General features: G+C 48.8%; 11 protein-coding genes across 11 annotated transcripts; 6 read left to right on the plus strand and 5 right to left on the minus strand.

Annotated features, from left to right (window-relative positions):
* Positions 1-1,020: 1,020 nt before the first annotated feature.
* YALI1_B04637g (uncharacterized protein) lies at positions 1,021-2,761 on the minus strand (the record flags this gene model as incomplete). The annotated part of the gene is made up of 2 exons (XM_002142964.3): positions 1,021-2,070; positions 2,144-2,761. The coding sequence occupies 2 exons, from the start codon at positions 2,759-2,761 to the stop codon at positions 1,021-1,023; spliced, it is 1,668 nt and encodes a 555-aa protein (XP_002143000.3).
* A 1,657-nt stretch (positions 2,762-4,418) lies between these two features.
* On the minus strand, positions 4,419-4,748 carry YALI1_B04663g (uncharacterized protein; the record flags this gene model as incomplete). The annotated part of the gene is made up of 2 exons (XM_068281962.1): positions 4,419-4,685; positions 4,737-4,748. 2 exons carry the CDS (start codon positions 4,746-4,748, stop codon positions 4,419-4,421), a joined length of 279 nt encoding a protein of 92 aa, XP_068138063.1.
* A 2,592-nt stretch (positions 4,749-7,340) lies between these two features.
* Positions 7,341-7,988, plus strand: YALI1_B04690g (uncharacterized protein; the record flags this gene model as incomplete). The annotated part of the gene is made up of 2 exons (XM_068281963.1): positions 7,341-7,491; positions 7,540-7,988. 2 exons carry the CDS (start codon positions 7,341-7,343, stop codon positions 7,986-7,988), a joined length of 600 nt encoding a protein of 199 aa, XP_068138064.1.
* A 4-nt stretch (positions 7,989-7,992) lies between these two features.
* YALI1_B04703g (uncharacterized protein) lies at positions 7,993-8,685 on the minus strand (the record flags this gene model as incomplete). The annotated part of the gene is made up of 1 exon (XM_068281964.1): positions 7,993-8,685. The coding sequence occupies one exon, from the start codon at positions 8,683-8,685 to the stop codon at positions 7,993-7,995; it is 693 nt and encodes a 230-aa protein (XP_068138065.1).
* A 3,518-nt stretch (positions 8,686-12,203) lies between these two features.
* Positions 12,204-13,106, minus strand: YALI1_B04747g (uncharacterized protein; the record flags this gene model as incomplete). The annotated part of the gene is made up of 1 exon (XM_500452.1): positions 12,204-13,106. The coding sequence occupies one exon, from the start codon at positions 13,104-13,106 to the stop codon at positions 12,204-12,206; it is 903 nt and encodes a 300-aa protein (XP_500452.1).
* A 516-nt stretch (positions 13,107-13,622) lies between these two features.
* YALI1_B04753g (uncharacterized protein) lies at positions 13,623-14,493 on the plus strand (the record flags this gene model as incomplete). The annotated part of the gene is made up of 3 exons (XM_068281965.1): positions 13,623-13,701; positions 13,749-13,787; positions 14,003-14,493. 3 exons carry the CDS (start codon positions 13,623-13,625, stop codon positions 14,491-14,493), a joined length of 609 nt encoding a protein of 202 aa, XP_068138066.1.
* Positions 14,233-15,017, plus strand: YALI1_B04759g (uncharacterized protein; the record flags this gene model as incomplete). Its single annotated transcript, XM_500453.4, has 3 exons — positions 14,233-14,489; positions 14,572-14,660; positions 14,719-15,017. 3 exons carry the CDS (start codon positions 14,233-14,235, stop codon positions 15,015-15,017), a joined length of 645 nt encoding a protein of 214 aa, XP_500453.4.
* Positions 15,018-15,202: 185 nt separating this feature from the next.
* YALI1_B04779g (uncharacterized protein) lies at positions 15,203-16,252 on the minus strand (the record flags this gene model as incomplete). Its single annotated transcript, XM_500454.3, has 1 exon — positions 15,203-16,252. One exon carries the CDS (start codon positions 16,250-16,252, stop codon positions 15,203-15,205), a length of 1,050 nt encoding a protein of 349 aa, XP_500454.2.
* Positions 16,253-16,520: 268 nt separating this feature from the next.
* Positions 16,521-17,831, plus strand: YALI1_B04781g (uncharacterized protein; the record flags this gene model as incomplete). The annotated part of the gene is made up of 1 exon (XM_500455.3): positions 16,521-17,831. One exon carries the CDS (start codon positions 16,521-16,523, stop codon positions 17,829-17,831), a length of 1,311 nt encoding a protein of 436 aa, XP_500455.3.
* Positions 17,832-18,636: 805 nt separating this feature from the next.
* Positions 18,637-19,356, plus strand: YALI1_B04803g (uncharacterized protein; the record flags this gene model as incomplete). The annotated part of the gene is made up of 1 exon (XM_500456.3): positions 18,637-19,356. The coding sequence occupies one exon, from the start codon at positions 18,637-18,639 to the stop codon at positions 19,354-19,356; it is 720 nt and encodes a 239-aa protein (XP_500456.1).
* Positions 19,357-21,452: 2,096 nt separating this feature from the next.
* YALI1_B04831g (uncharacterized protein) lies at positions 21,453-22,415 on the plus strand (the record flags this gene model as incomplete). Its single annotated transcript, XM_500457.3, has 1 exon — positions 21,453-22,415. One exon carries the CDS (start codon positions 21,453-21,455, stop codon positions 22,413-22,415), a length of 963 nt encoding a protein of 320 aa, XP_500457.3.
* Positions 22,416-23,094: the final 679 nt, after the last annotated feature.

Consider the following 23,094-nt stretch of genomic DNA (forward strand, 5'->3'; position numbering starts at 1 on the left):
CAAGAGCAAGTGCACATCAATACGCGATTACGAGGAGAGAGAAGACAACGGAAGTTAGAGCTGTGTAGAGCCTGTGCTGAACGATAGACTCTTCAATGTTACTGGGTGGGATCAAAAAGTTAGCGAGAGCCAAATGCAGCGGAATGGTCAGTTAAAAATATGATCTCATAACACGAAACAAGACACCATATAACCACAATAGCGAGCCATAGGCGACAGGAGTCGATTATTACGTATATATATCCCTCAGTTATCGATTTATTAACTCCTTAGTCCAACCCGACCCCGATACCACATATACCATCTCATCACACCCACTCTACACGCACAATTACGATATACACGGATCCCAATTCAGCACGAATGGGCAGGAACCCGAAGAGGAGTCCGAAAAAATCAGCTTCCGAAGGCTCCCACAATTGCAATCTCGCACCTGCAAACCTCAAAAATGACTTTTGCAGACATTCAGAGATAAAAACAAGCCTCATAGTTGTCCACAACCCCTTGTCGATCCAATCAAGATGCGAAGTGGACCACAAAGTGAGAGGCAATACCAAGAGTTCAAATTATAAGTGCTAACAACAGCTTATCCTCAATAGTAAACTCCCATACTAGCTAAAACAACTTATCCCCGAAATAGACGATTCCCTCAGACACGTCCTCGCTAAAAAATCTTACACGAAAAGCAATAAATCATAACAGGAGAGTTCTGGAATCAATAGCAGCTGAGAGGGCTCTAGCGATCATGCATTCAACAAGTTCTAATCCACAAAACCACGCTGCGCCCTTCTCCAAGCTCCAAACATTAAAAGCTACATGGTCAATGAAACACCACACCGTATAGATGTGCAACCACGACCTTGCCGACAGCAGGTGCGTACACACGCACGCAAGCAAAGGTACAAGCACGGTAGGTTAGCAAATCTAATTCATAATGCATGGCTATGAAAGAGACAAGACAAAGATCCCCAGCCATCCTTCTTGTAACTACTCTCATTCATTATATATGCTAGCTGACGTCTAAATCATCCGACAGATCTTGGTACCAAACTTGGAGCTGCGCAGAGTCACGTAGTTCTTGCGAATGATGGTCTCCAACGGCTCCTTGACCCCGGCCTGCAACAGAGCAACAACAATGACATGGCCGTTGGAATCACGTGCCAAGCTAACGAGGGGCGGTCGAGACCCCTTCGCCAGCCATTCCACATAGCGCTTCCGTAGAGCTCCATTGCCGTCCTTGCCATCATCCTTCTGCACAATGGTTTCCAACACCCTACATGCCGAATAGTCCAGTCCGTAGGTAGAAAGGTCATGGGAAAGCTCTTCGTACACAAGGCTGCGGATGGCATCCCCACCGGGGCCGTTCATGCTGCATAGCTGGCGCACGACCCAACTTCCCCAGCGAGAAACTGCCAGGGCCTTAACAGCCGAGGAGATCTCGTCCAGGGCGTCGTTGAGAGCCAGCTCCTCATATGTGCAGTTTTGCACCATGGTCTGGATCACAAGGCTGCCGGACTCGCTCGACGAAATGTCAAGCCATCGGCCTCGCAGCGACTCAATCACACTCTGCATGAAGTGTGGAGACCGCATGCCTTTGTCCAGCTCGAACACCCGCTGCCACACATGGCAAGCGTACTTGTGATTGATGGTATCACTCACCGACTCCAGCAGGTCGTCCACCAGCTGGCGCTTCAGCTCCTCGTCGTCGGTGAAGTCGAGTGCCTTCTGGACCACATGGCACCCAAAAATATCTACCGAAAGATCGCTCATGTGACCCACCATCTGCTTCACCAACAGCGCACGCTTATGGGAGCTAGCATATTCGATGCTTCGCTGGACAAGGAAGTTTCCAAAGCGGTTGGTGACAAGGGGAATGCATAATTTAGTGACTGAGTCAATGATGGACTCGCGGATGTCTTCGCTTCCTCCCTTTAGCTTCTGCTGCAGAAAGATGGAGGCTTGTTGGTCGTTCTCAGACACGATTCTCTCGACAATGAGGAACCAGTCACATTCTAGGTTCTTCTCAAGAAGGACCCGGTAGTTGACCGAGTTGAGTCGAGGTCGGAACTTCTGTGTTAGTTAATGGCTACAAAGCGTTATTGTTATTCAAGACAATCAAAAAGTGGGTATCTGTATCTCTCACGTTATTGGTGGTGGTATCTTCTGTGGATGCAGCTGCAAGACGGTCCCAGAAAGGGGTTGACAGTGGAGCACTGAAGGATGAGTGCTGGATGGGCGCATCCCATTGTGCATCAGCGGTGAACACTTCGGGTTCGTAGATGGATTGGGTTTGCGGTGCGTTTTCTTTGCTTTGCGCTTCCAGCCCTTGCAACTGTTGCAGCCGACGACGGGCCTCCTCCAGCTCCTGCGAGATGGACTGGGTGCCCAGGTGGGAGGGCTGGAAGTTGCGTGTGGGCACGGGCAAGGGCAGGTTTCGTGGTCGTGGTGGTTCCTGGTAGTTATAAATCGAAGGTTGGTGATGATTGACTCGAGGTGCAAATGCAGGGAACTGCATGGTGGTTGCGGCCATGTTGTTCATGACGGGGGTGGGCTTGAGATCCTTGTAATCGGAGTCGTCCAGCAGCCATGAGGGGATTGGATTGGCCAAGGGTGGCGCATCATCTCCGTACAGGAGGTCGTTGTGTTGGTTGGGGTCCATTCTGTGGTTCAGTTGGAAGGGGCTCTTTTTGTGGCTCCAATTGTCGGGTGTGGGGTTGGTGTTGGAGCGGTTCCGGGGAGCCCAGGGCCAGTTGGTGGACATGGCTATGGTGAAGGGCGCTGGGGCTTACTAAGGGAGGGGGCTTACTCGTGGTGTTTTCTTTTTGTGTGTTATGAGATGTTGTGGGGGAGAGGAAATACGGTTTATGTTTTTTGCCAACTACTGTAAGAGGGAGCTTTTTGGGGTTCAGGAACACGACATAGATTATAGTTATGCTTTAGTTGACTAACGACGTGACGGTTGAAACTCTGGTTGATGGCATGTGACGACCGTTTTGGGGCTAAGCCAATGACTGTCGAATGGGGCGTTTTTGTCCCCCATTATTTTTTTTCGCTGAAGTCACGTGGTGGTATTACTTCAACAAGACGGTTTGCAGCGCTTTTTGAATTTGGGCTTCCACCAGAAATTACTCTTTACGGCTGGGGAACGTTCCCTTTGTGCCGACAAAACCTCATTGCTATGATCTCCGGTCTCAGGCCTCAAAATAGTGCTGTGCTTGTATGGAAGTTACCGCACGAGAGAGAGCTTGGAGACTGGCCCGCGAGGCTAAACTCCGAGGTAAAAGAAAGGGTCGCACTGTTTTTGGGTGTGGATATTATCCGGCCGCTTCCAACGGCTCCCCTTGCCTCAGGCTTGAACTGCCATGGTGGTCTCGGCATGGTTAGCCGGGGACTTTATTGGGGCGTTTTTTACTTTTTTTCCCGCTGCTCTTCTAGAAACTGCAAACGCTTCTTTTTTTGCTTCCTTCTTCTGACACCCACGTTCTACGCCTGAGAGCTGCATTCCAGTGGCCCAACCGACGTCTGGGAAGTGGTGGAGATGTCGACGCGGCATGACTAAGCGAATGCGACTGCCGTTGAAACATGTGAAACCCTCGCACAAGATTTGGCCCCCAGTCGCGCGCCTATACGGTGGGTCGCGAACTCTGTTGGAGAGAGAAACGTAGCAGAGGGAATGCAGACTTGTAGCAAAGAGCGTGGCAGACGGGGACAGCCAATGACACGTCATGTGATTCCATTCGTTGGAAACCCCTCCTCTCACCTCTCGTGAACTCTCACCTGCACCACGGCCGCGACCGTGCTAAGGAAACGTGCCAACTAGCGTCCATGTAGCTTCCAGTAGCCTGTATCCCCATCTTCACTGAGCTCTTTTCGGTTTGGGTTCAAGGGTTGCCTTCAAAGTCGGAAAATACGGGCTTGAATACGGCGGGACCTAACTGTCGTGTGTGGGAAACCTACGTACAGTACCGGTACGATACTGCTCACTGGTTCTGGTGCGGACTGTAGTTCAAGTAATAAAAATAAAAAAAGCTTGAGGGTAAAGTGCTAGGATAAACCGGCGCTCGGAGCTTGTGAAAGACCCTTTGAGCCGGGGGGTTTGAGTGGCGCCCGAGGGCTGAAAACTCAACCTCCTTCCACGACCATGTGGCTCGGTGAGCCGGACGATGTCTTGTTCTGTCTTTGAATGTGTCTGCTCGGTTGCATACGTGGGGGAGCCACAAGGCCTCTTCATGCATCACCATGATGAGATACGGCTGGCTCCTTCGGGTTTTGGTCTGGACGAGGCGGGAACGATGCGGGTATGGTAAGAGTATGAAGAGTGCGGTACGATACGAGTACGCGTGCTCTTGTACTGTTGTTGTACTGTTGTTGTACTGTTGTTGTAGTCGTACTGTAGTTGTATCATACTCGGACGGTTCTTATTCCGCAGTGTCTGCACACACTGTGATTGTTCCCTTCTGATTCCCCACCCATTGGCGGATCCGTCCAGCCATTCCCTGTTTAGTCCCTTTTACAAATCCCTTGTGTGAACAATAGTATCGTAGCGAACATGAGTATCCCCTAGAGTATCCTCTATAGTATTCCCTAGAGTATTCCCTCTCGTTAAAGACCAGACGATGTGTCGTTAACTGAGTCGGCCACGAGAAGGCCCGAACACGTATAGAAGCGCACGTATAACGATGTTGCTGTCGGACCCAGTGCGTGTGTCATGTGCGACGGCCAAGTCCGAGTAAGACTGGGAAAAGCATATTGGACGACTTGTAGCAAGTCGAGAAGGGCAAAAAAAAAGGAAGTCAGTAGGCGCGAGAAAAATAGTGACCAAATGCACGCCTGCAGACATTTCTCTCAGCCCATGGCACTTTCCAACAAGATTTTCCGAGTGTAATTTGGCGATCCGATTAGGATTGGTCTACAGTAGTGGCGAATGGCGGGTTCAAAGGGTGCTAATGTCTGGACAGGCACCTGAATGGGATGTATGTTTTATTCTGTGTGCATCAGTGCACGCTACTTGTACTTGTACGACACTGTAATTCCAATACAATCCTCGACACTTGTATGCGCGCAGTTCTTGTCTTATATTTAGAGCTGGAGATTGCAACAGCAAGAGGGCTAAAAAACAAATACCAAAAAAAGGAGAGTCCGTTGAAGGCAAATTTCCGGGGGCGGGAAGCGGATTTAGCGCTGAACGGGCCACGAGGCGCTTAAACCGCAAACCCGAGAGACCGAAAAAAGGCGTTCATGCCCTTCTCGCTGGAGCTCACGAGCCTAAAAAACCAAAAGCCGACCAGAGCTCCTGTAAGATGTGGGTGGGTCAAAAACGTTAGACTTCAGAATTGTTGAATTTTGGGGAGATTGAGCCGGCACACATGATGTACAAGTCTCGTACTGTACGTAGCGGGTCGGGTGTATCGTGACGGGAGGGGAGTCTTGCCGCTGAACTTGTATATCTCCACACCTATAAATAGCTGTTTATGACTGACACGTATAAAAGAGGCACTCTGACGCGTTTAGCGAGCTTGAGCCTCGTTTTATGCGCAGTTAAGTCAGCTATTAATCAGAAGCTACTATACATACTCCGCCAAATCACAAGAAACCGGGCCGACGAGATGCATACTTCAGACTTGGCTCACCACACCCAACAACGGCGCATCTCCCGTCCCTCTGGTAGCAAACAAACGAACACAACCAGCTTTGTCAAAGCTCCAAAGACAAACCGTGGAAGATTTGTTTTATAGAATATACTACCTGTAGGCGGCTCGAGTTCGTACCGGTACTTGGACGCGTCGTGTGTGGAGACAGACCTTCTCCCGTCCAAACCCTTAATCAAAAGCGCTAACAAAAGCCACAGAACCTCCGCCTCGTCAAACCTCCGACCTCCTGTAAAGTCAAGAGCCAGACTTGCACGATCCAGGGCAGGCGCAACTTTTCTTAAACCCCGATCTTTGAACCCACCAGAAAAGTGTTTGGAAATCCAGACTAAAAAAACGCCCCAAAGTGCTTAATTTTCGGTAGCTAATCGTCGATAACGCGCGCCGTACCGCATGCACGGCTGGCCGGCCCTCGTCTTCGTCTCAGCAGACGAAATGCTTTGGTGCTGCTCTTGCTCCTCGCCAAGCAAAGTTGCCCGATGGCAAGTTGCATCCAAACGTATAATTGCACATGCCGCACCGTCGCCAACCTCAGATTCCGTATTTCGCTGCATAACTCTCATCATTTAGGCGGCACACAATGGAACCACTATTTTACGTCGCGTCTCAAGAAAGAAAGGAACGGTAGATGAAAAGAAAAACCGAGAGAAAAGAATGGAAACACAAAAGCCACCGTAGCCGACGAAGACGGATAAACAGTATCCCCGACATATCCCCTTAAGCGAGTTTGTTCATAGTGGCTTTAAAACTCGTGGAGCAAAACCGGAATCTACTCGTACGAGCACAGGTCCAAGTACGATACTACGTAGCTCCCATAGATACGATACCACCAGCCAGCAGTCGTACTGGAAGGACGTCAAGGCCCAGACTAAATTTCACAGAGAACAAGAGAAACCTCGACACAAGGCGTCCTGCCAAACAGAGGGTCCGTACCGTACACTGCGTAGTGGATAAGACAGATAGCGCACGTCCAATACGTCGTCTCCTCACGGCCAACTGAATCAGAAACATCATTAAGAAATCAATGTCTTTCATCAGCTGTGCATACCAGCACTCGTACCGTACTCGTACTCGTACTGGTACCGTACCTACACCACTATTATTCCCATGTAGACTTTCTTTCTTCCAATCTCCCCCATCGCCCCCCACCCCCCCCACCGCTTGAGAGCCTCTGTAGTCTCAGATTTCGCGCTACCACCGTTACAGGCAGCGTTGTGAACGAGGCGGATGGCGAGGCGGATTGCGAGGCGGAGCTTTTGGGGGTTGGAACGAGACACTTACCCCTTACTAATGGTGACTGTGCCCTTGGAGCTCCACCAACCAAGACTCCGCTACAAGTAACTACTCTGGGTGTATTTGTCTGCACCGTACATCGTGGATGTATCATCAATATAGAGTTAGGGTGACTTTTCATTTTCTGCATCTAAACTTTTCATTTTCGCAGAACCCTTGTTCCCATCCAACTCAGCGTCAACTTTTTGTTTTGCACCACCTTCTGTCGTATCCGTACCGGTAGACTATACCTGTTGGTGCTGAGCCAGAGAAACTCTGTGGCTATTAGGTTAGTGTTTGCTTTTTTCGCCAAACCTCATTGATCGCATGCTTGCACCGGTCACATAATCATTTCCCGTTACGGTCGGCTTGGGTGTTTCGGTTGCACATTAAAACTCATCCTCTTGACCAACGAACGAAATGGACTTGAGCTGCTCGGGGACAGGGAACATACACGGTGGTAAGAACGACAAAACTGATTGCAACAAGTACAAGAACAACCTTCTCTGCGACCCTCATAAGACTGTCTGCAACACCGACACACACGAAACTACTACAAGTACCAGCACAAGTACCAGCACAAGTACACACGACTCGCACTCCGACTGACTATCGAAAGGTGCCATGGTTGACTCCGAGACGAAACCAGAGGGCGTCCTCAACAAGGCGGACGTGCCCGCAACCTCTGAAGTACATCCGACCCCACAACTGCCAACCACCGACAAGACCAGTGACACCCAGTCCACCAACAAGACACGGTCCATCGCCACACGCAGACACACAGGCAGCACTAGCAGCATCACAGGCGTTTCTGCGACAGCCTCTCCTGACATTACAGCCACCACAGTGCCTCCATCAGCACCTCCCCCCTACCACTACCACTACCACAACCACACCCACAATCACAACCACAACCACAACCACAACCACAAACACAAACACAACCGCACAGCCACCACCAACAAACACAGACGTGGAGGGATTCGCCACCCCGGCATACACGACGGGCGTCTCTGCCTCTGGTATTTCGACCTCGGAGCTCGCGGAGTCGATATCCGAGTCCGTTGAAGACTCAAGTGCAGTTGAGGAAGCCGAGTCCGAACAGAGTGACTTTGGTTCCCAGCGACGACGTGAACGGGGCAACAACAGAGTCAATTTTGTCATTCCGGAATACACCTCTCATGTGCAAGCGGCTCGTATCGTAGACGTGACTGATACGGCCGAAAAGGCGGACATTTCCAGCGCAACCCGCAAGGACCACGAAATCGACACAAACTTCTTCAGCAGCACCGGCACAGGAACAACTACTGCGTCCACGACATCTGACGAGACTGACGGCGACCGCCTCTCGGAAGGAGGAGCTCAGCAGAACCATTTTTCTGAGGGACACCAGTTCCGACGACGACGACGACCGCTGCCACCACACCTCAAGGCTCTGCAACAGAACATGCTTAATGAATTGGGCCAGATTCAAGTGGTCCTGGAGAACCGACGAGTCCAGACCATGATGCATAACAGGCAGCAACAGGAACGGGCGAAGCGAGATCGAATGGAACAGCAGCAGCAAGAGCAGGAAGCTGCCGCTGCCGCGGCTGGTGGCAATCACAGTAACGCAAACCTCAATATCGACAACTCGTTTCTCGCAAACCGAATCAACACAATCACCAGTCGTCTCAAGACCTCTTCTGACACTACTGAGGTGGCATCTCCTCCAGGAACACCTTTGCATGACTAAATTGATGTCGTCACACTCCCACCATGACATTGGTTACCTCTCTTGAAGCATACTCCCTCCACCTCTCCCCCCTTCCCCCCTCGCCCGCAATCCTCCGCAATTACACCAATACTTTCTCTACTCGAGAAGCCCACGCGCAGGTACCATGACCGTTACTCCCAATGGTCAGCATAAGTTATTCATATTACCCGTTTTATCAATCTCTTTTTATTCTCGGATTCTTAACCCGTTTTCTCTTGCATCTCTTTTCACATGTACGAGTACTGTACTTGTATGTTGCTCGCTCGGCACTTTCACTTCACATGTGCTTCTCTCAAGCTTGTGATACTTGTTCATATTACCCCCCTGGTCACAATGGCTTCTTTATATTTTTCCTGTTGCCATTAGGAACGTCTCTTACCTGGACACAGTGTTCCTCGTCGTGCATCTTTTCTGGCGACGTGTGACTGGAAAGATATCTTTTCACTTGTTTGTTGTGGGCACAATAAACATTTTGTAGATAGCTAACATAGACTGTCGGCCGCGGCGTATACTCGCACACTTCATAAATGGCATGTATTGATGGAAGCGACCCTAGTAGAGATTTGCGTGGCCAGTCAAAGCAATGATCTGGGAATAGGTCCTCAGGAGACTCCGGCCCTTCTGAGAAAAGTTACCTACCGAGCGCCGGCGGTTTAGATTTAGCAGACTCGACTGGCTTTCTTGGTGAGGAATCTCCGGCCATGAGTATCTCAGCTCTATCGTTGACTTCACTCACACTGCATTATTAGGTTTATGATTATATCCATACAGTTGGGAATTTAATGAAAGCCAAAACTCACTTTTACAGTATATCCTCCGACCTAAGCGAGAGAGACTTGAGGTAGTTTTGCAGGATTCTAGAATCAGGCTTGGAACAGCTGGGGGAGGGGTGGCGGGGGTTAACCGATGTTTGTGATTCATCATGGAAAACCTGGTCCAGATACGATGCCGTGTCCTCTCGGCCATTGCCTGCAGTATCCGTGGTGGTCTACATTAGGGTGAATCTTATCACCCTACTTGTAGAAGTAGTTTTGGAGATAATACAGCAGTTGCAGTTTCTATAGCAATCCAAGCGTAGGCTCGGATTAGTGAGTATCTTCCGTCATCCGGGATGCAGTGGAGCCAGGAGTTATGGCGATATGTATCATAAAAACATATATATCATAAGACGGTTACTAAACCGAATCGTAGAGATATCCGTTCTCCACTCCGTGAGAACAATAGCGTGTGTAGCAATAACGAACTTGTCTATAATATGACGTACAGCTGTTATGGGCAAAATATACTTGTCCAAGTACTGTACCAGTACATACTGTAGAATCTAGTCCACATCCCAGTCTTTTCAATGACACCAGAGTCTGGCATTGCTCTCTGACAACTAATTGCTCGTCTGCTTTGAGGTTGTCACATTGTAACACGGTCAATTGAGGTCGCTCCTACTTGATTTGTCGATTGGAAGCAATTGTTTATGGTTCATTTGGTTGGTTTTCCGGTGTTGATGGTTAATGGGGTGGTGGTACAGCTATAGCCCATACATCTGATTCAAATGGCTCGCGCTATCTGCTGATAACGGCCTGGAAACGAAGGTCTCCACCCGGAGGTCTATAGACGTGTTTCTATAGGCCATAATAACCGGACACTATTGACCAGGTTGGTTAGTTGTTGAAAACTCTCCTGTATTGTCTCAATAGCACTTTCCTGAATGTGATTCCAGGGGTCTAGCTTTGCTTTTTAATGTCTGCCGACTGGGTCGGGAGTCTGCTTCAAACTACGCTCTGGCTTGCTTCTCCCCCACGCCATGCACTGCTCTTCCTTGGCCATCGACGATTGGCAATGCTCTCTCCGTGAGTCTTCCAATTAGAATTCCAGATATTAAAGTCAAATTGGTAAGCGAACATGCTGGACAAGATGTCCCACAGTCAGGACGTAGAGACCATCCGCCGTCCGGAATACACGCCAGTTGTACTCAGATTTGACATAATAAAGATTAATCATCTGTGGACACTTTCCCGCTACTCTTGCTTGTGCCCAAGTAGCGTCTCTCGGCAACCTAACTAATGACAACACTACTACATCAGCTAAACCAGGCACGTAACTTCCATTATATTATCCTGTCACCCAAAGGGTCTGTCACACTACTGTGGATGGAGAGAGCACAGCATGTCATTAAAGTCCGGCGCGAGTAGACAGAATCTTCGGCGGCTTCCGAGATTGTAACGGAAGATCAACCTATAATCATATGTGGTTGGGGAGATATGGATCTTCCATCTACTAAGGTTGGTTTTGTTCGTGTCTCACCCAGTTGCTCCATAGACTCTGTTTGCAGACCGTTGCACACCTGTACGAGTACCCGCACCGACTAGGTCAGCTGTCTTTAGCAGTGTTACATCAGGCTAGCGGAACGGCCCAATTAACACCCCGTGCACTGCAAGATGGCGCCTAGAAGGAAAGGCGGTGCATGGCCACGATAGGATCGCCATTGCTCATCTCTGTAGCGAACTCCACTTCCGCAAAGATCAAGCCGCGCACGGAGACAACCTGTCTATTTAGACCAATATGTACTGTCCTAGCTGCTCCACATCTGACTGTACCGCACCCCCAATGGTATCTTTCCAGCCCAGCCTGTCAAAAAAAGCACAAACCAAAACAACAAACACCCAGATACCCCATCAACTCACAGTCTTGAAACCACTTGTCCGCATCAAGAGAACCTGAACAAAACAAGTTAGGTATGTACAGTAGTGCAACGTTCCAAGTCGCTTGCCGACCGTACGGTCAATATTTTACCAACTAAACAAACACCTTCAGAAAGATATACCCAAATAATATACCCAGATATTTCTCTGGAACGCCAAAATTGGCACAATACAATGACCCCTAACAAGTGACTCCAGAGGTGACTCAACTAAGTACACTTTATTATACACGCCCCTAATAACATAGCGCGGATGCAAGATAATATACAGACACCGGTACAAGTAGCTCCATCGCTAGAAGGAGAAACACTTTTTGAGACAGTACAAGACTATGTACCAGTACTCAAAGTACTGCTACAGTACATACATGGCTCAATGGTTCACTAGCACAGATCCCTCTCAAACAGTACCCCACTCACTCTCTGAACCCATCGACATAACGTTACCCTCGCCACTTGTCAAACATAGGTTCTGGCACATGGCAGGCGTGCAACAGACACTAAACTACAAGTAGCACCTGTCAAATGTCAAACCAAGATCGGTATTCGGAATACAAGCAACTCCAGCTCTACCGGACGTCTGGAGATACCTCCCACAACACGTCAAGACCGTAACTCGATACGGTGTCGCTTGACTTCCCGAAATTTCAGCCTCGATGCTCTACAGGTACAGTACTTGTAGTCACTCTAGTCACTTTCAATTAACCTGACACAAGTCAATCTATAAATAACGCCAGCCGAGAGGCCAGCCACCATCCCACCCCCCAAGTGCCACACACAGAAAAGTCCCAACGTCGTTTAAAATCCACAAGCCGAGGCTACGAGAGTCTATCTAAAGACGGCCTCGAAAAGTATCCATCCCACGGTCCATGCCGGAGAATCGCCGAGCAACCTCGACGGGCCGCCACGGCAGAGACCGAAACACGGGAAGGAAGTTGGTGTAGAGAGGCGACGAAATGGTCTCGATAGACCCCTTCTCCATCGACGAGACAATCTTGGCAGCCACGTCCGCAGGCTTCAGCACCGGAGCGAGCCACTCGTTCGGAGTCTGCACCCCATCAAACAGAGGAGTAGCCATCTGTCCGGGGGTAACAAGCATTGTTTTGACACCTCGAGTGGTCTGCGAAGGAGGGCCCAGCTCATAGGTGAGCGACTCGTGGAATGCAATCAGACCAGCCTTGGATGCTCCGTAGACACTCAGCTTGGCGGGCGACATGTGGCCTAGAACGCTAGACACAGTCACAATGTAGCCTCGCTGGAGCTCGAGCATGCCAGGCAGGAAGGCCTTGGTGGTGATGAATGCAGACACCAGGTTGACACGCAGAGTTCGGTTGATCTCCTCCATAGTCAAGTCCCCAACAGTCTTTCCGACAGTCACACCGGCGTTGTTGATCAGCACAGTAGCGTGGCCAACCTCCTTGGTGATCCGGGCAGCAATCTTGTTCACGGACTCCTCGCTGCCGACGTCGCAGTGGTAGTAGGTGACGTTGTCCACACGCTCCGAGGGGATGGGCTCGACAATGTCCAGGACGAAGATATGCTTGGTGCCCTTCTTGGCCAGCAGCTTGACAATCTCGTGGCCAAGGCCGCTTGCCCCGCCGGTTACCACTACCGTGTCTCTGTCGTGTTCAAGCTTCATGGAGCTGGCCGGGGACATTAGCATTCGGCTGGGCCGAAGACCATCCAGGCTGTCCATGGTGGAGCTGATGAATCCGCTGATTCGAGAGATGGGCATTTTGGAGGCTGTGGGTAGAGCTGTCGGTTCTGTAGGCTAAAGCGTTTGCCACTTCAGCGCAGCTGGGTTAGTATCTCGTGTTCCATGTGGCCGACCACGCCTGTCATGTCGTGTGCAAAGTCAAATGCAAGGTACGTTTATGGGTGTACTTACACAGAGAGAGATGCGGTATGGGAGAAACTTGTGATGTTTCTTAGTCTGGCCAGCAGATAGATATCAGCAAGGATCAGCGAATTCCGGGTAGCTGTGGGTTTCGAAATGTGGTGGGTCTGTAGTTTTTTCTCAGGCTGAAGGCAGCACTGGATGTTTTCTTGGTAAGGTGTTTGTGTGGTGGGGAAGAGAGAAGAGGAAAAGGGAAAAGGTAAACATGCATGCATATATATATTGACCCGATACTTTCTGTGTCTTCACCACATCACACCCGTCACCTCATACACACCCTACTCTATTTAAGGCTCCCCATCAATCTGTTGTTACGGAAACGGATATTGGACAGCAGTTGAAAGAGAGAGAAAAATGATTGATGGCATTCGAACTCCGCCCACCACGCTCCGAGTGAAGCGAAAGCGAGGCCAGGATCCCTTGCAGGCGTTGCGTGAGTAGCAAGCGATTTCTACAGCATCAGAACCACACTAACAGCAGTCGTCGACAGTCTCAAGAAGAACAACAAGACACCCTATGGTGAGTTTAGCCGCAGGTTACCGCGGCGATGGTTGTCCCAGGTTACTGTGAAGAAACCAAGAGAGCAACATTCTACACTGGAATCACATTATATATCGATCGATGGATCGTTATGCGATACAAGGAAGCATGATACCATGGATCACAATGGGATATACAACATTGATACGTGTACCATACGTTACAAGGATACGACACACCGAGATCTAACACAGTCTTCACATATTCAGGAACTGAGGAAACACAACCGGCCAAAAATGATACCGTGCTGCTGGAGGAGCATATGCGACAGGAACAGGCTGGAGCAGGCACACAAAAGCGACGCCAGAGTGTAACGGTTGACGAAAATGACCCTGATAGCAGACGGATATTCCGTCTTCCTCGAGCCAAGAAGCAGAAGCGGCGCCAAAGCAGTGATGCTGGAGTCTCAGCTGCCCTCACAGACATGGTTCAGAACTACCTACAGATGGAGCCAAGTAGCAACAGCAGCTCAGCTGGCAAAACTGTGATCACACCAGAGGACTTGCCTCCAGCAGTTGATGAAGATACCGAAATGACTTCCGAAGAGGCATCCAACATGAAGGGTCCACTGGCTGATTCGCTGGACCCGGATGCCGAGGTGGAAGACTACGTCTATGATATTTATTACCGGCACCGAAACGCTGCCACCACAAGTTACGAGGGCCAACGCATTGGTTTCATGTGAGTAAATTTGTGATATGCTATGATGACTAATGAATGATGATTATGAATGCAATAATTACCTTGATTGATATTAATATAGTGTTCTGGACGCCGATGAGCAGCTACTCTTCAACGACGATGACGACGATAGTGATGCTGCAGGAGTCACCGACGACGAAGATTCCAATGGTGAGTATACATACAAAAACACTGATTTTTTGATTGTGAGCAGTTCACTCTAACACAGCTGAGGATTTCTACAGAAACGACTACCCAGACGACGATGAGGTATCTTCTATCGACAGTGAAGAATCAGGCGTTCCTCGGTTCGGTAACGAGTTCTTTGACGACAGATTCGCTACCAGAAACGCCAACGACGACGACTACTTTGCTGGAGATTACGGCCCAAGTGACGATGAGGACCAAAGAAAGCCCTGGGATAAACAAAAGTCGATTCCCGAGGAAGATGAATGGAGTGAGGATGAAGATGGAGTCGAGAGAGACCGTCTCTTCTCCGAGCTCGAGCACTACGTCGAGAACAGGTGATACCTCTGTGGCTGTAGGAATACATGTGTACATTATTGAAGGTAGTGTAAAGCAGAGGCCTCTATATACGACATATCTCTTCTGGTTTTGTTTTGTTGTTTCTGTTTTTGTTTTAAACATGACAGGCCTTTCTGACTAGACAACAGTCTAACAATTGTATTATACGTACACATGCAAATAAATAACTAACGACGCTTCTTTCGCAGATCCTTGAGGTTCTGGAAGTGTTTCTTTCGTCCAACCTCCTTGGAGTCGCCAATCTCGGCATACTTTCGCTTGAAGTACTTCTGCGAATCGTCGTCACCAAGCAGCTCCTGTGCAAAGGTCTGCTTTCGCTCCTTCTTGGTAAGTCGAGCAGAGAAGAACTCGGTGTTGCCCTCGACAATAGTTCCCATCTCGAAGAACTTGGGGTCCTTCTTGGAATCGGACTTTTTGTAGAACCGCTTGGGATCCAGCACGTTTCGCATCTTGAGCAACTCCATGTCCATCTTGAGCTCGGGGGTCATATCAGGAGCCTTCATTCCAAACCACTTGTCTCCAGCCGTGTTGTCTCGAGCCTTCTTCTTGTCCAGTTTGACCTGGTGGGGGTCCTGAATCACCCGGAACGCAAACTTGTTCTTGTTGTCTTCCTTGGTGTAGTCGTAATGGTTGTCCTTCATGAGTCCCTTCTCGGTTAGACTTTCGGTGCCATAACCAACACCTCCGTCAATCTTGGGCAAACGAGCGTAGCGTTCTGTGATTTCGTCGAGCGACTTGACTGGCTCAGACTCGGCCTGAAACTTGCTGCTAGCGTCCAGAAGAGATGAAATATCGTCAAAGTTGAGCTCGTCACCTTCTGATTCAGAGGAAGAGTCGTCATCATCTTCTGACTCCTCAGACTCCCCAGAACTCTCCTGTTCATCCTCCTCTTTGTCGTCCTCCTTCTCGTCAACGCTAGCGTCACCCAGCTTGGCATCCTCCTTATCGTCAACATCAGTCTCATCAGACTCCTCGGTAGCAGACATGTCTTGTCCCTCTTCGAGGTCGACCAGCTCCTTGGCCTCCTGTGCTTCCTGGTGGTTCTGAATGTCGATATCTTTGTCGTTGGTGTCCTCAACGACTTGAGGAGCCAGATTCTGTTTGCTACCTCGCACGGGGTTTTTTCGAGCCATTTTGTGTCTGTATGGTTGTGATAACGGTTCCAACATTCTGTAGATATTTTTTTCCAGTAGGCTTTTCGTGCATGTCACCTGCATGTCTACTGGATATTTTGTCACAAGGCAGAACAACTCGTTAATAATTCATGTAAAATATAGAGTGGGTATGAGACAAAAACAACCACATAAAAATGTTTGAGAAGGATACATCTATCTGTCGATTCAGGTATAAATATCGCTCATTCACTCTCCCATCGGCTTACTAAGACGCCATCAAATTCTTCCCCATGCATAAACCATGCGTTGAACAATATCAAATGGGTGGAGTTTCGATCCAACATGAACGCCACTCCAAAGAACCATCAGAATGAAGAGATACATTTTAGACCCCTCAGGCGACTACAGAGGCATCACCGATGATCCGGAAGCCGTTCCAACGACAAAGCAGGTGCTCTTGATGCGTCTACACCCATCTCAGAAATCGCCATGTCCGATTTGCCTACACCCAGAGCCAGTGGGACCCTACATGCTGGAATGTGGGCATGTTTTCTGCATTTCCTGTTTGTGTCGACTATCGCAGCAGAGCGAGAGTCGTTCACAGCACAAAATCTCGTCTCAGAACGAAGTGACGTGTCCTTCATGTGTCTACAAAGACTACGACGTTTCCCGGGGAAAGTTCGTTCTATGGGACGAACAGCGACCGAGCGGAACTGACAAAGGCCACTTGGAAATGCAAATGAAGGTGCGAATATCTGGAAACTGTGCTGTTGTTCGAGATTGTAGCTGTGAGGCGTCGTCGAGCTCGGATACCATCCCGTACCATACACAAAAGGGCTTCGAGAGTTCGAGGTACTTGTTAGGAGATAGAGATGCTTTAATTGGCTACTATAGCTCGTTGAAGCATGCGATTGAGCAAGAGACCATTCTTGACCACAACGATGAGACGTTCTCAGGAGAGCATGTGTCTCAAGTGGTTAAGTTGGTGGAGAACAAGATCAAGGAAAGCGAAGCATTAGGAGGAGGAGAATCGATAGAAGAGGACCTGGACAAGGAAAAGGATCCTGGGGATGATGTATTTGCACATACACCCAAGGGCGACTTCTACGTGTCCCCGAAAAAGAGATCTGCATTGAAGGCCCAGTTTCCTACTGTGTCTCATATTCCGAACCACATGAAACGACCAGTTCGTTTGCGACACTACTACCAAGGGACGGCAGGGGAGGATGTCTACTTGTCGAAACTCGATTCGAAAATCATGCAGACTGCCTTTGGGAGTCTCGACAAGAGTCCAGCACTGATCAATGTTCCTGTGGAGGCAGTTACTCAGGCGAAGGTGACGAGGGAGATGAAAAGAGACGCGGAATATGAGCATTTGTCGACAGACTCGACGATTTCACTGGTAGAGATTGACTGGGAAAAGACGGACATTGTTACACCGGAGGTTCTGGTTGCTTTCACAGACGCCATTTCTCGGAGACGCGAAGCGCGTGAAAAGGTCAAGCGGGCTGAACGAGCTGCTCAGAAGAAGATCCAGAAAAGCATGCGCTATGAAGAAGACTATTACTATGATGACGATGACTACGATGACGGATATGAGGATGAGTATCAGACGAACGGAGGCTTGCCCCCTCTGGACCTGTTTGATTGCGTCACCAAGGTGGTTGATAAGAGGTGGTGAAGAAAGGGAAAGGACTATTTATAGACAGACATAGAATCATTTGATGGAGTCATGACAGACATGAATACTTGTGGTATCTTCCCCGTGAGCATTCTCTTTTGGAATCAAAATGGGGAAGTATTACAATCTTCCTCCAAACCTCAACACGAGAATACTGTATCGATTATCTGTTGATAGGGCTTCATAGACACATATATCAGATTTAGTAATTCATTTTACACATAAATGAAGCTGGTACATTGAACTAAAATGACCCCCAAACCTCCATGACGACAAATATATCTATGCCCAAGACCTCGCTTACTAATCACCCTTTTCGGCATCCTAATTGGGAATAACATTAAACTTTTGTATATTTTTCTCAATGTGGTACAGGGTTAGGGTTGTGATGTCGGTGGAATGTAGAGAGATATGGGTGATTTGAACACAACATTGGTTATTTGCGAGTGTGTGATGTTTGCCACTTGCGTGATGACTGTTTATATCGTGTATCAAGTCGTTCTAAAACTGTTCGAGACTGCTTTCAAAAAATCAACTTTATTTAGTGCAGAAATGGACGCCCACGTGAATTGGGCAATGTATGTGGTTCGTGTTGGGGAGGTGTTGGGGGTGTGAAAATGCGCCCAGTATATTGCCATCAATTTTCTCATTCCAATGAGCTTGGTCGTCTTCTCATAGCTCTGAAACAGCGTATTCTAGAGCCTTTTTAAATCTCGACGAAACTTCAGACATGCATGAGACTAGACCGACAGTCATCACCAACTGAACATAACAACATCTTCACCATAATACCACCAGGACAGCCATGGAAAACACCGAGGGATACATTGAAGAGCGAGAGGGCGACCTTGAGTATGACCGGATGATGGAGTACGAGCAAGGCCAGGAGGGTGACCATGAACATGATCCTCACGGAGAGCATGGAGGAGCAGCCGATAACGGGCTTGACCAAATGACGGGCACCTTCAACAATGTGGCGCAGGGCCTATCGGGCCACTACCGAAGCATCATGCTGGCATACTGGCAGGAGATTATCAGCAGTATTGAGCATGATGAGCACGAGTTCAAGGTGCATCAGCTTCCTCTGGCGCGTATCAAGAAGGTGATGAAGGCCGATGAGGACGTGAAGATGATTTCTGCCGAGGCACCCATTCTGTTTGCCAAGGGATGCGACATCTTCATCACCGAGCTGTCGATGCGGGCCTGGATTCACGCTGAAGAACACAAACGGCGAACCTTGCAGCGGTCCGACATTGCCTCGGCGCTACAGCGATCGGACATGTTTGATTTTCTCATTGACATTGTTCCTCGCGAAGAGGCCACCTTGCCCCCCGGCGCACGAAGTCGTCAGACCCAGTCGGCCGCTGCTGCCGCTGCTGCTGCTGCTGCCATGTACATGGGCGACGAAGAGGAGGAGTACCTGCAGGAGTCCCTGGAGGAGGGACATCAGATGGAGGGCGGAGTTCCCGGTGTGATTCCCACTCATCCTCTTCAGGAGCAGATGGGTATGTTTCAGCAAGAGTAGGGTACCTATTAGTGAGCGGACGTAGTTCGCCAGCGTCAAGACAACGACTACAACAACGGTCTATGGAATTACACTGTAGATCTCTAATGACTATATATTGAATGATTATTAACGATGTGTTACGATGAGAAGGGGGTAGAGAGAGGTTCACCCACGATGTATTATAACGACAGAAGTCTTTGGTGTATGGCCGAACGGGGGAAGGCTCTTGTACCTGGAGACTGATTGACCTCGGTTGTGTCACTGTGAACTTCTCATCAAAAGCCGTCTACACACAGCAGTAGTCGTTATCGCAGGTAGTTAATATGTCTCCCGGTCAGATGCAGACTGAAATATGTTGGCGTGGGGAAACACTCGTACAACTATCGGCAGTCCATTTGTTCACAAACGAGACTTCTTTGGTCGTTGACAAAAACAACCTCGTTCATGACTCTTCTTGTCTGTATTAATTTCGTATTAGAGCGGCAACTACGACTGTTTTTCACTCACATCGAGCTCTATTGCTGGCATCGGCCTGGCTACTGTAGAGAGATAGTGACTCCAACATCTCGTGACAAGTGCATCGGCAGTAGTTGATTGGCTTCTTGTATAGGTGAATGAGTTGATGGTAGTGGTGGTTTTATTTCAGTATACCGACTTGGTCTTGTAAACAACTGTTTTGCTCGCTTATACTGGGCCACTATGTCCCCAAATTTCAATGAAGTCTCGCTTAGGGTAGATAGGTCATCTACACGCGGTAACTACCATCGAAACACTCGACAATTGGGGCCATCTGGATGAGTAATGGTTGTATAATAACATTACTGTAGCATTGAAGCCGATTATCATAAAGTATGTACTTATATTCTAGGTATGAAGGACTGTATGTACTTCATCTACTTGTGGCTGAGTTGCAATCCACTATATAAATAAGGACAGTCCTTTTGCAGTTCAATACAACAAGTACTTCGTTTCCACAATGAAAATGGGTGACTAAAGCTGTTATATGTTATTACTATACTACTAACCCCTCCCGTTCCTCACGTGACTCATAGCTATCATACAAGTACATACTGTACTGCAGCCATACTTCACTCTCCTGCTGACATAATCACGGATCATTGCACCCGACAACCATTCTCCATGCAAGACCACTGCAGTCTGCAGGCTCTTGCTCTCAATGTACTTTTATGTGGGGTCGAGCCCAATACCCCACGTTTGAGCGTTGCAATGAGTCAGGTTCATCTACACTGTCTAGGCTCAGCCCCACCACCACGGTAATATTATCCGTCGCTTGATAAACACATGTCTCAATCTAAGGTTGTCAACGGTCGTCTAAAAGGGTGACTCAAGATCATGCGTGTGTGTCACCACAGCGCAAGTACGAGTCCCGGTATCGGGTACATCACCAGTAGAAACTGTGGATTGTATCACGTGAGAACCCGGTCCCATTGCACGTGTCTGCATCCATTCCTATCTTGTGTGTCTCACCTTTTTATTACGTGCTGTATTTTTCTACTCTCCGGGTAGATACCGTTATATTCCGATGGCGCCGATTGCTCCGATGTTTGTCGCGGCTGTCATTTTTGAGTTGTTGATAAAAACTGAAAAATGGACCATTTAGAGAGATGGAGGCAGTGGTTGAGGCGAACGAGCCGCCAGCAGGATAAACCTGTTGGCCAGCGGACATAATGACTTGTGATCACGTGACCCGATAACATTACACACGCCATTATTATCCCCTAAAACACGCTAGTAATATCACTCACATTTCTTGTTTTGTCCTTAAGGTTCTCACAACAAGGGAATGACTAAAGGGCAAAAGGGCAAAAGGGAAAAAATCTGAATATTTTTTTAGGTACATAAGGGTATTGTCAGCATTGAGTGGGCGTTCAGTGTTAGTAATAACGACGATACAAGCAACCTACACGACGAGCCAGACACAGACATACACAAGTACACACACACACACACACACACACACACACACACACACACACACACGCACACGCACACGCACACGCCTCGAAATCGCGATACTTACACTTGTTCAGCTCACTGAAGTTTCCCAGGCACAACCCAACTCACACACCCTATAAACACACACATCGCAAACCATGTCATCTTTACAAAAACACTTACCCATGGAGAGCAAGACAAAACCCGCCGAGATTCCTCTGTCTGCCGTACCTCCGTCGGCCAAAATCCACTACCCTTTCTGGTACGGAGGATTTGCGTCGGTGGTGGCTGGTGTCTTCACCCATCCTCTTGATCTCGCCAAAGTGCGTCTTCAGACGGCCAAGACACGTGGTCAGGGACTCTTTGGCACACTGGTGAACGTGGTCAAGCACGAGGGTATCACTGGTGTCTACTCCGGCCTCTCAGCCTCCATGCTGCGTCTCTCCACCTACTCCACCATGCGGTTCGGCATGTACGAGTACCTCAAGGAGTCCATTGCTCCATACTACTACAACCCCAACAAGCGAGACCAGAACCCTCCCATGTACGTGTTGCTTCCCATCTCCATCATTGCCGGAATCAGCGGTGGTATCGTGGGAAACCCTGCCGACATCATCAACATCCGAATGCAAAACGACCAGTCCTTGCCCAAGGACCAACGCAGAAACTACAAACACGCCTTTGACGGTCTGATCCGAATGTACAAAGAAGAGGGAGTTCGGGCCATGTTCCGAGGTCTCGGTCCCAACTGTACCCGAGGAGTTCTCATGACTTCGTCGCAGATGGTCTCTTACGACTCATTCAAGGCTCTGCTGGTCAACCATCTTGGAATGAACCCCGATAAGAAGGCCACCCACTTCTCCGCCTCTCTGCTGGCGGGTCTCATGGCCACCACTGTCTGTTCTCCCGTCGATGTTGTCAAGACCCGAATCATGAACGCCCATGCCCATCATTCCAAGGACTCGGCCTTTACCATTTTCTTCAACGCTCTGAAACAGGAGGGTCCTCTGTTCATGTTCCGAGGCTGGCTTCCTTCCTTTGTCCGACTCGGACCCCAGACTATTCTCACCTACATTGTTCTTGAGCAGCTCAAGTTCTACAAGATTGGAATGCGACATTAGAGCACAGTTTTGCCAGAACCATCACATTGCGCAACACAATAACGTGCAACACCAACTTGTCCATCCATTAGCATCGTATCGAATTTAGCATCACATTAATAGATTGATAGAATAACAAACGACTTTGAGACAGCCATACGAGGAGTAACAAATCGATAACCGAAAATGAGCCGCACTCCAATCTCTTCAACACAAACAGATAATGCAATCAAGAGCAAATATCGATAACCGATTAAGCAAGCCGTTTGCTTCCCTTGAAACTATCTCCCGAGATTTTTAGTTTTTTGGATCGCTGGAATCTATCACCTTGGCATGGCATGACGTCATGAAACTTAGAGTGGAGTGAGAGTTGTGAGCAAGCGGAAAATCGAAAAGAGGGGGTATTTTCCCTCCTTGTGAAATACGTGACAAAAATTTGGCTCCTTTCACCGACCCGATATCGTGTCATGACAGTGTGTTGCGGACAACAGGATATTGCAGTGATAAGTGTAAGTTTAATTACCTTAAGGTTTGATACTACATACAAGTGCTACATAGATGGCAAGTGGTTTTCCAGCACGAATTGTGTCGGTGCGACTACATAGCCTTAGACATTAAAAGATATATTCATAGATAAACATGCAATGGGCTCATTCGTACTGGCGAACGATCGTGCATGAGTTGCACATAGATTTGACAT

This window comes from Yarrowia lipolytica, chromosome 1B, assembly GCF_001761485.1.
Source record: "Yarrowia lipolytica chromosome 1B, complete sequence".
Lineage (NCBI taxonomy): Eukaryota > Fungi > Ascomycota > Dipodascomycetes > Dipodascales > Yarrowia > Yarrowia lipolytica.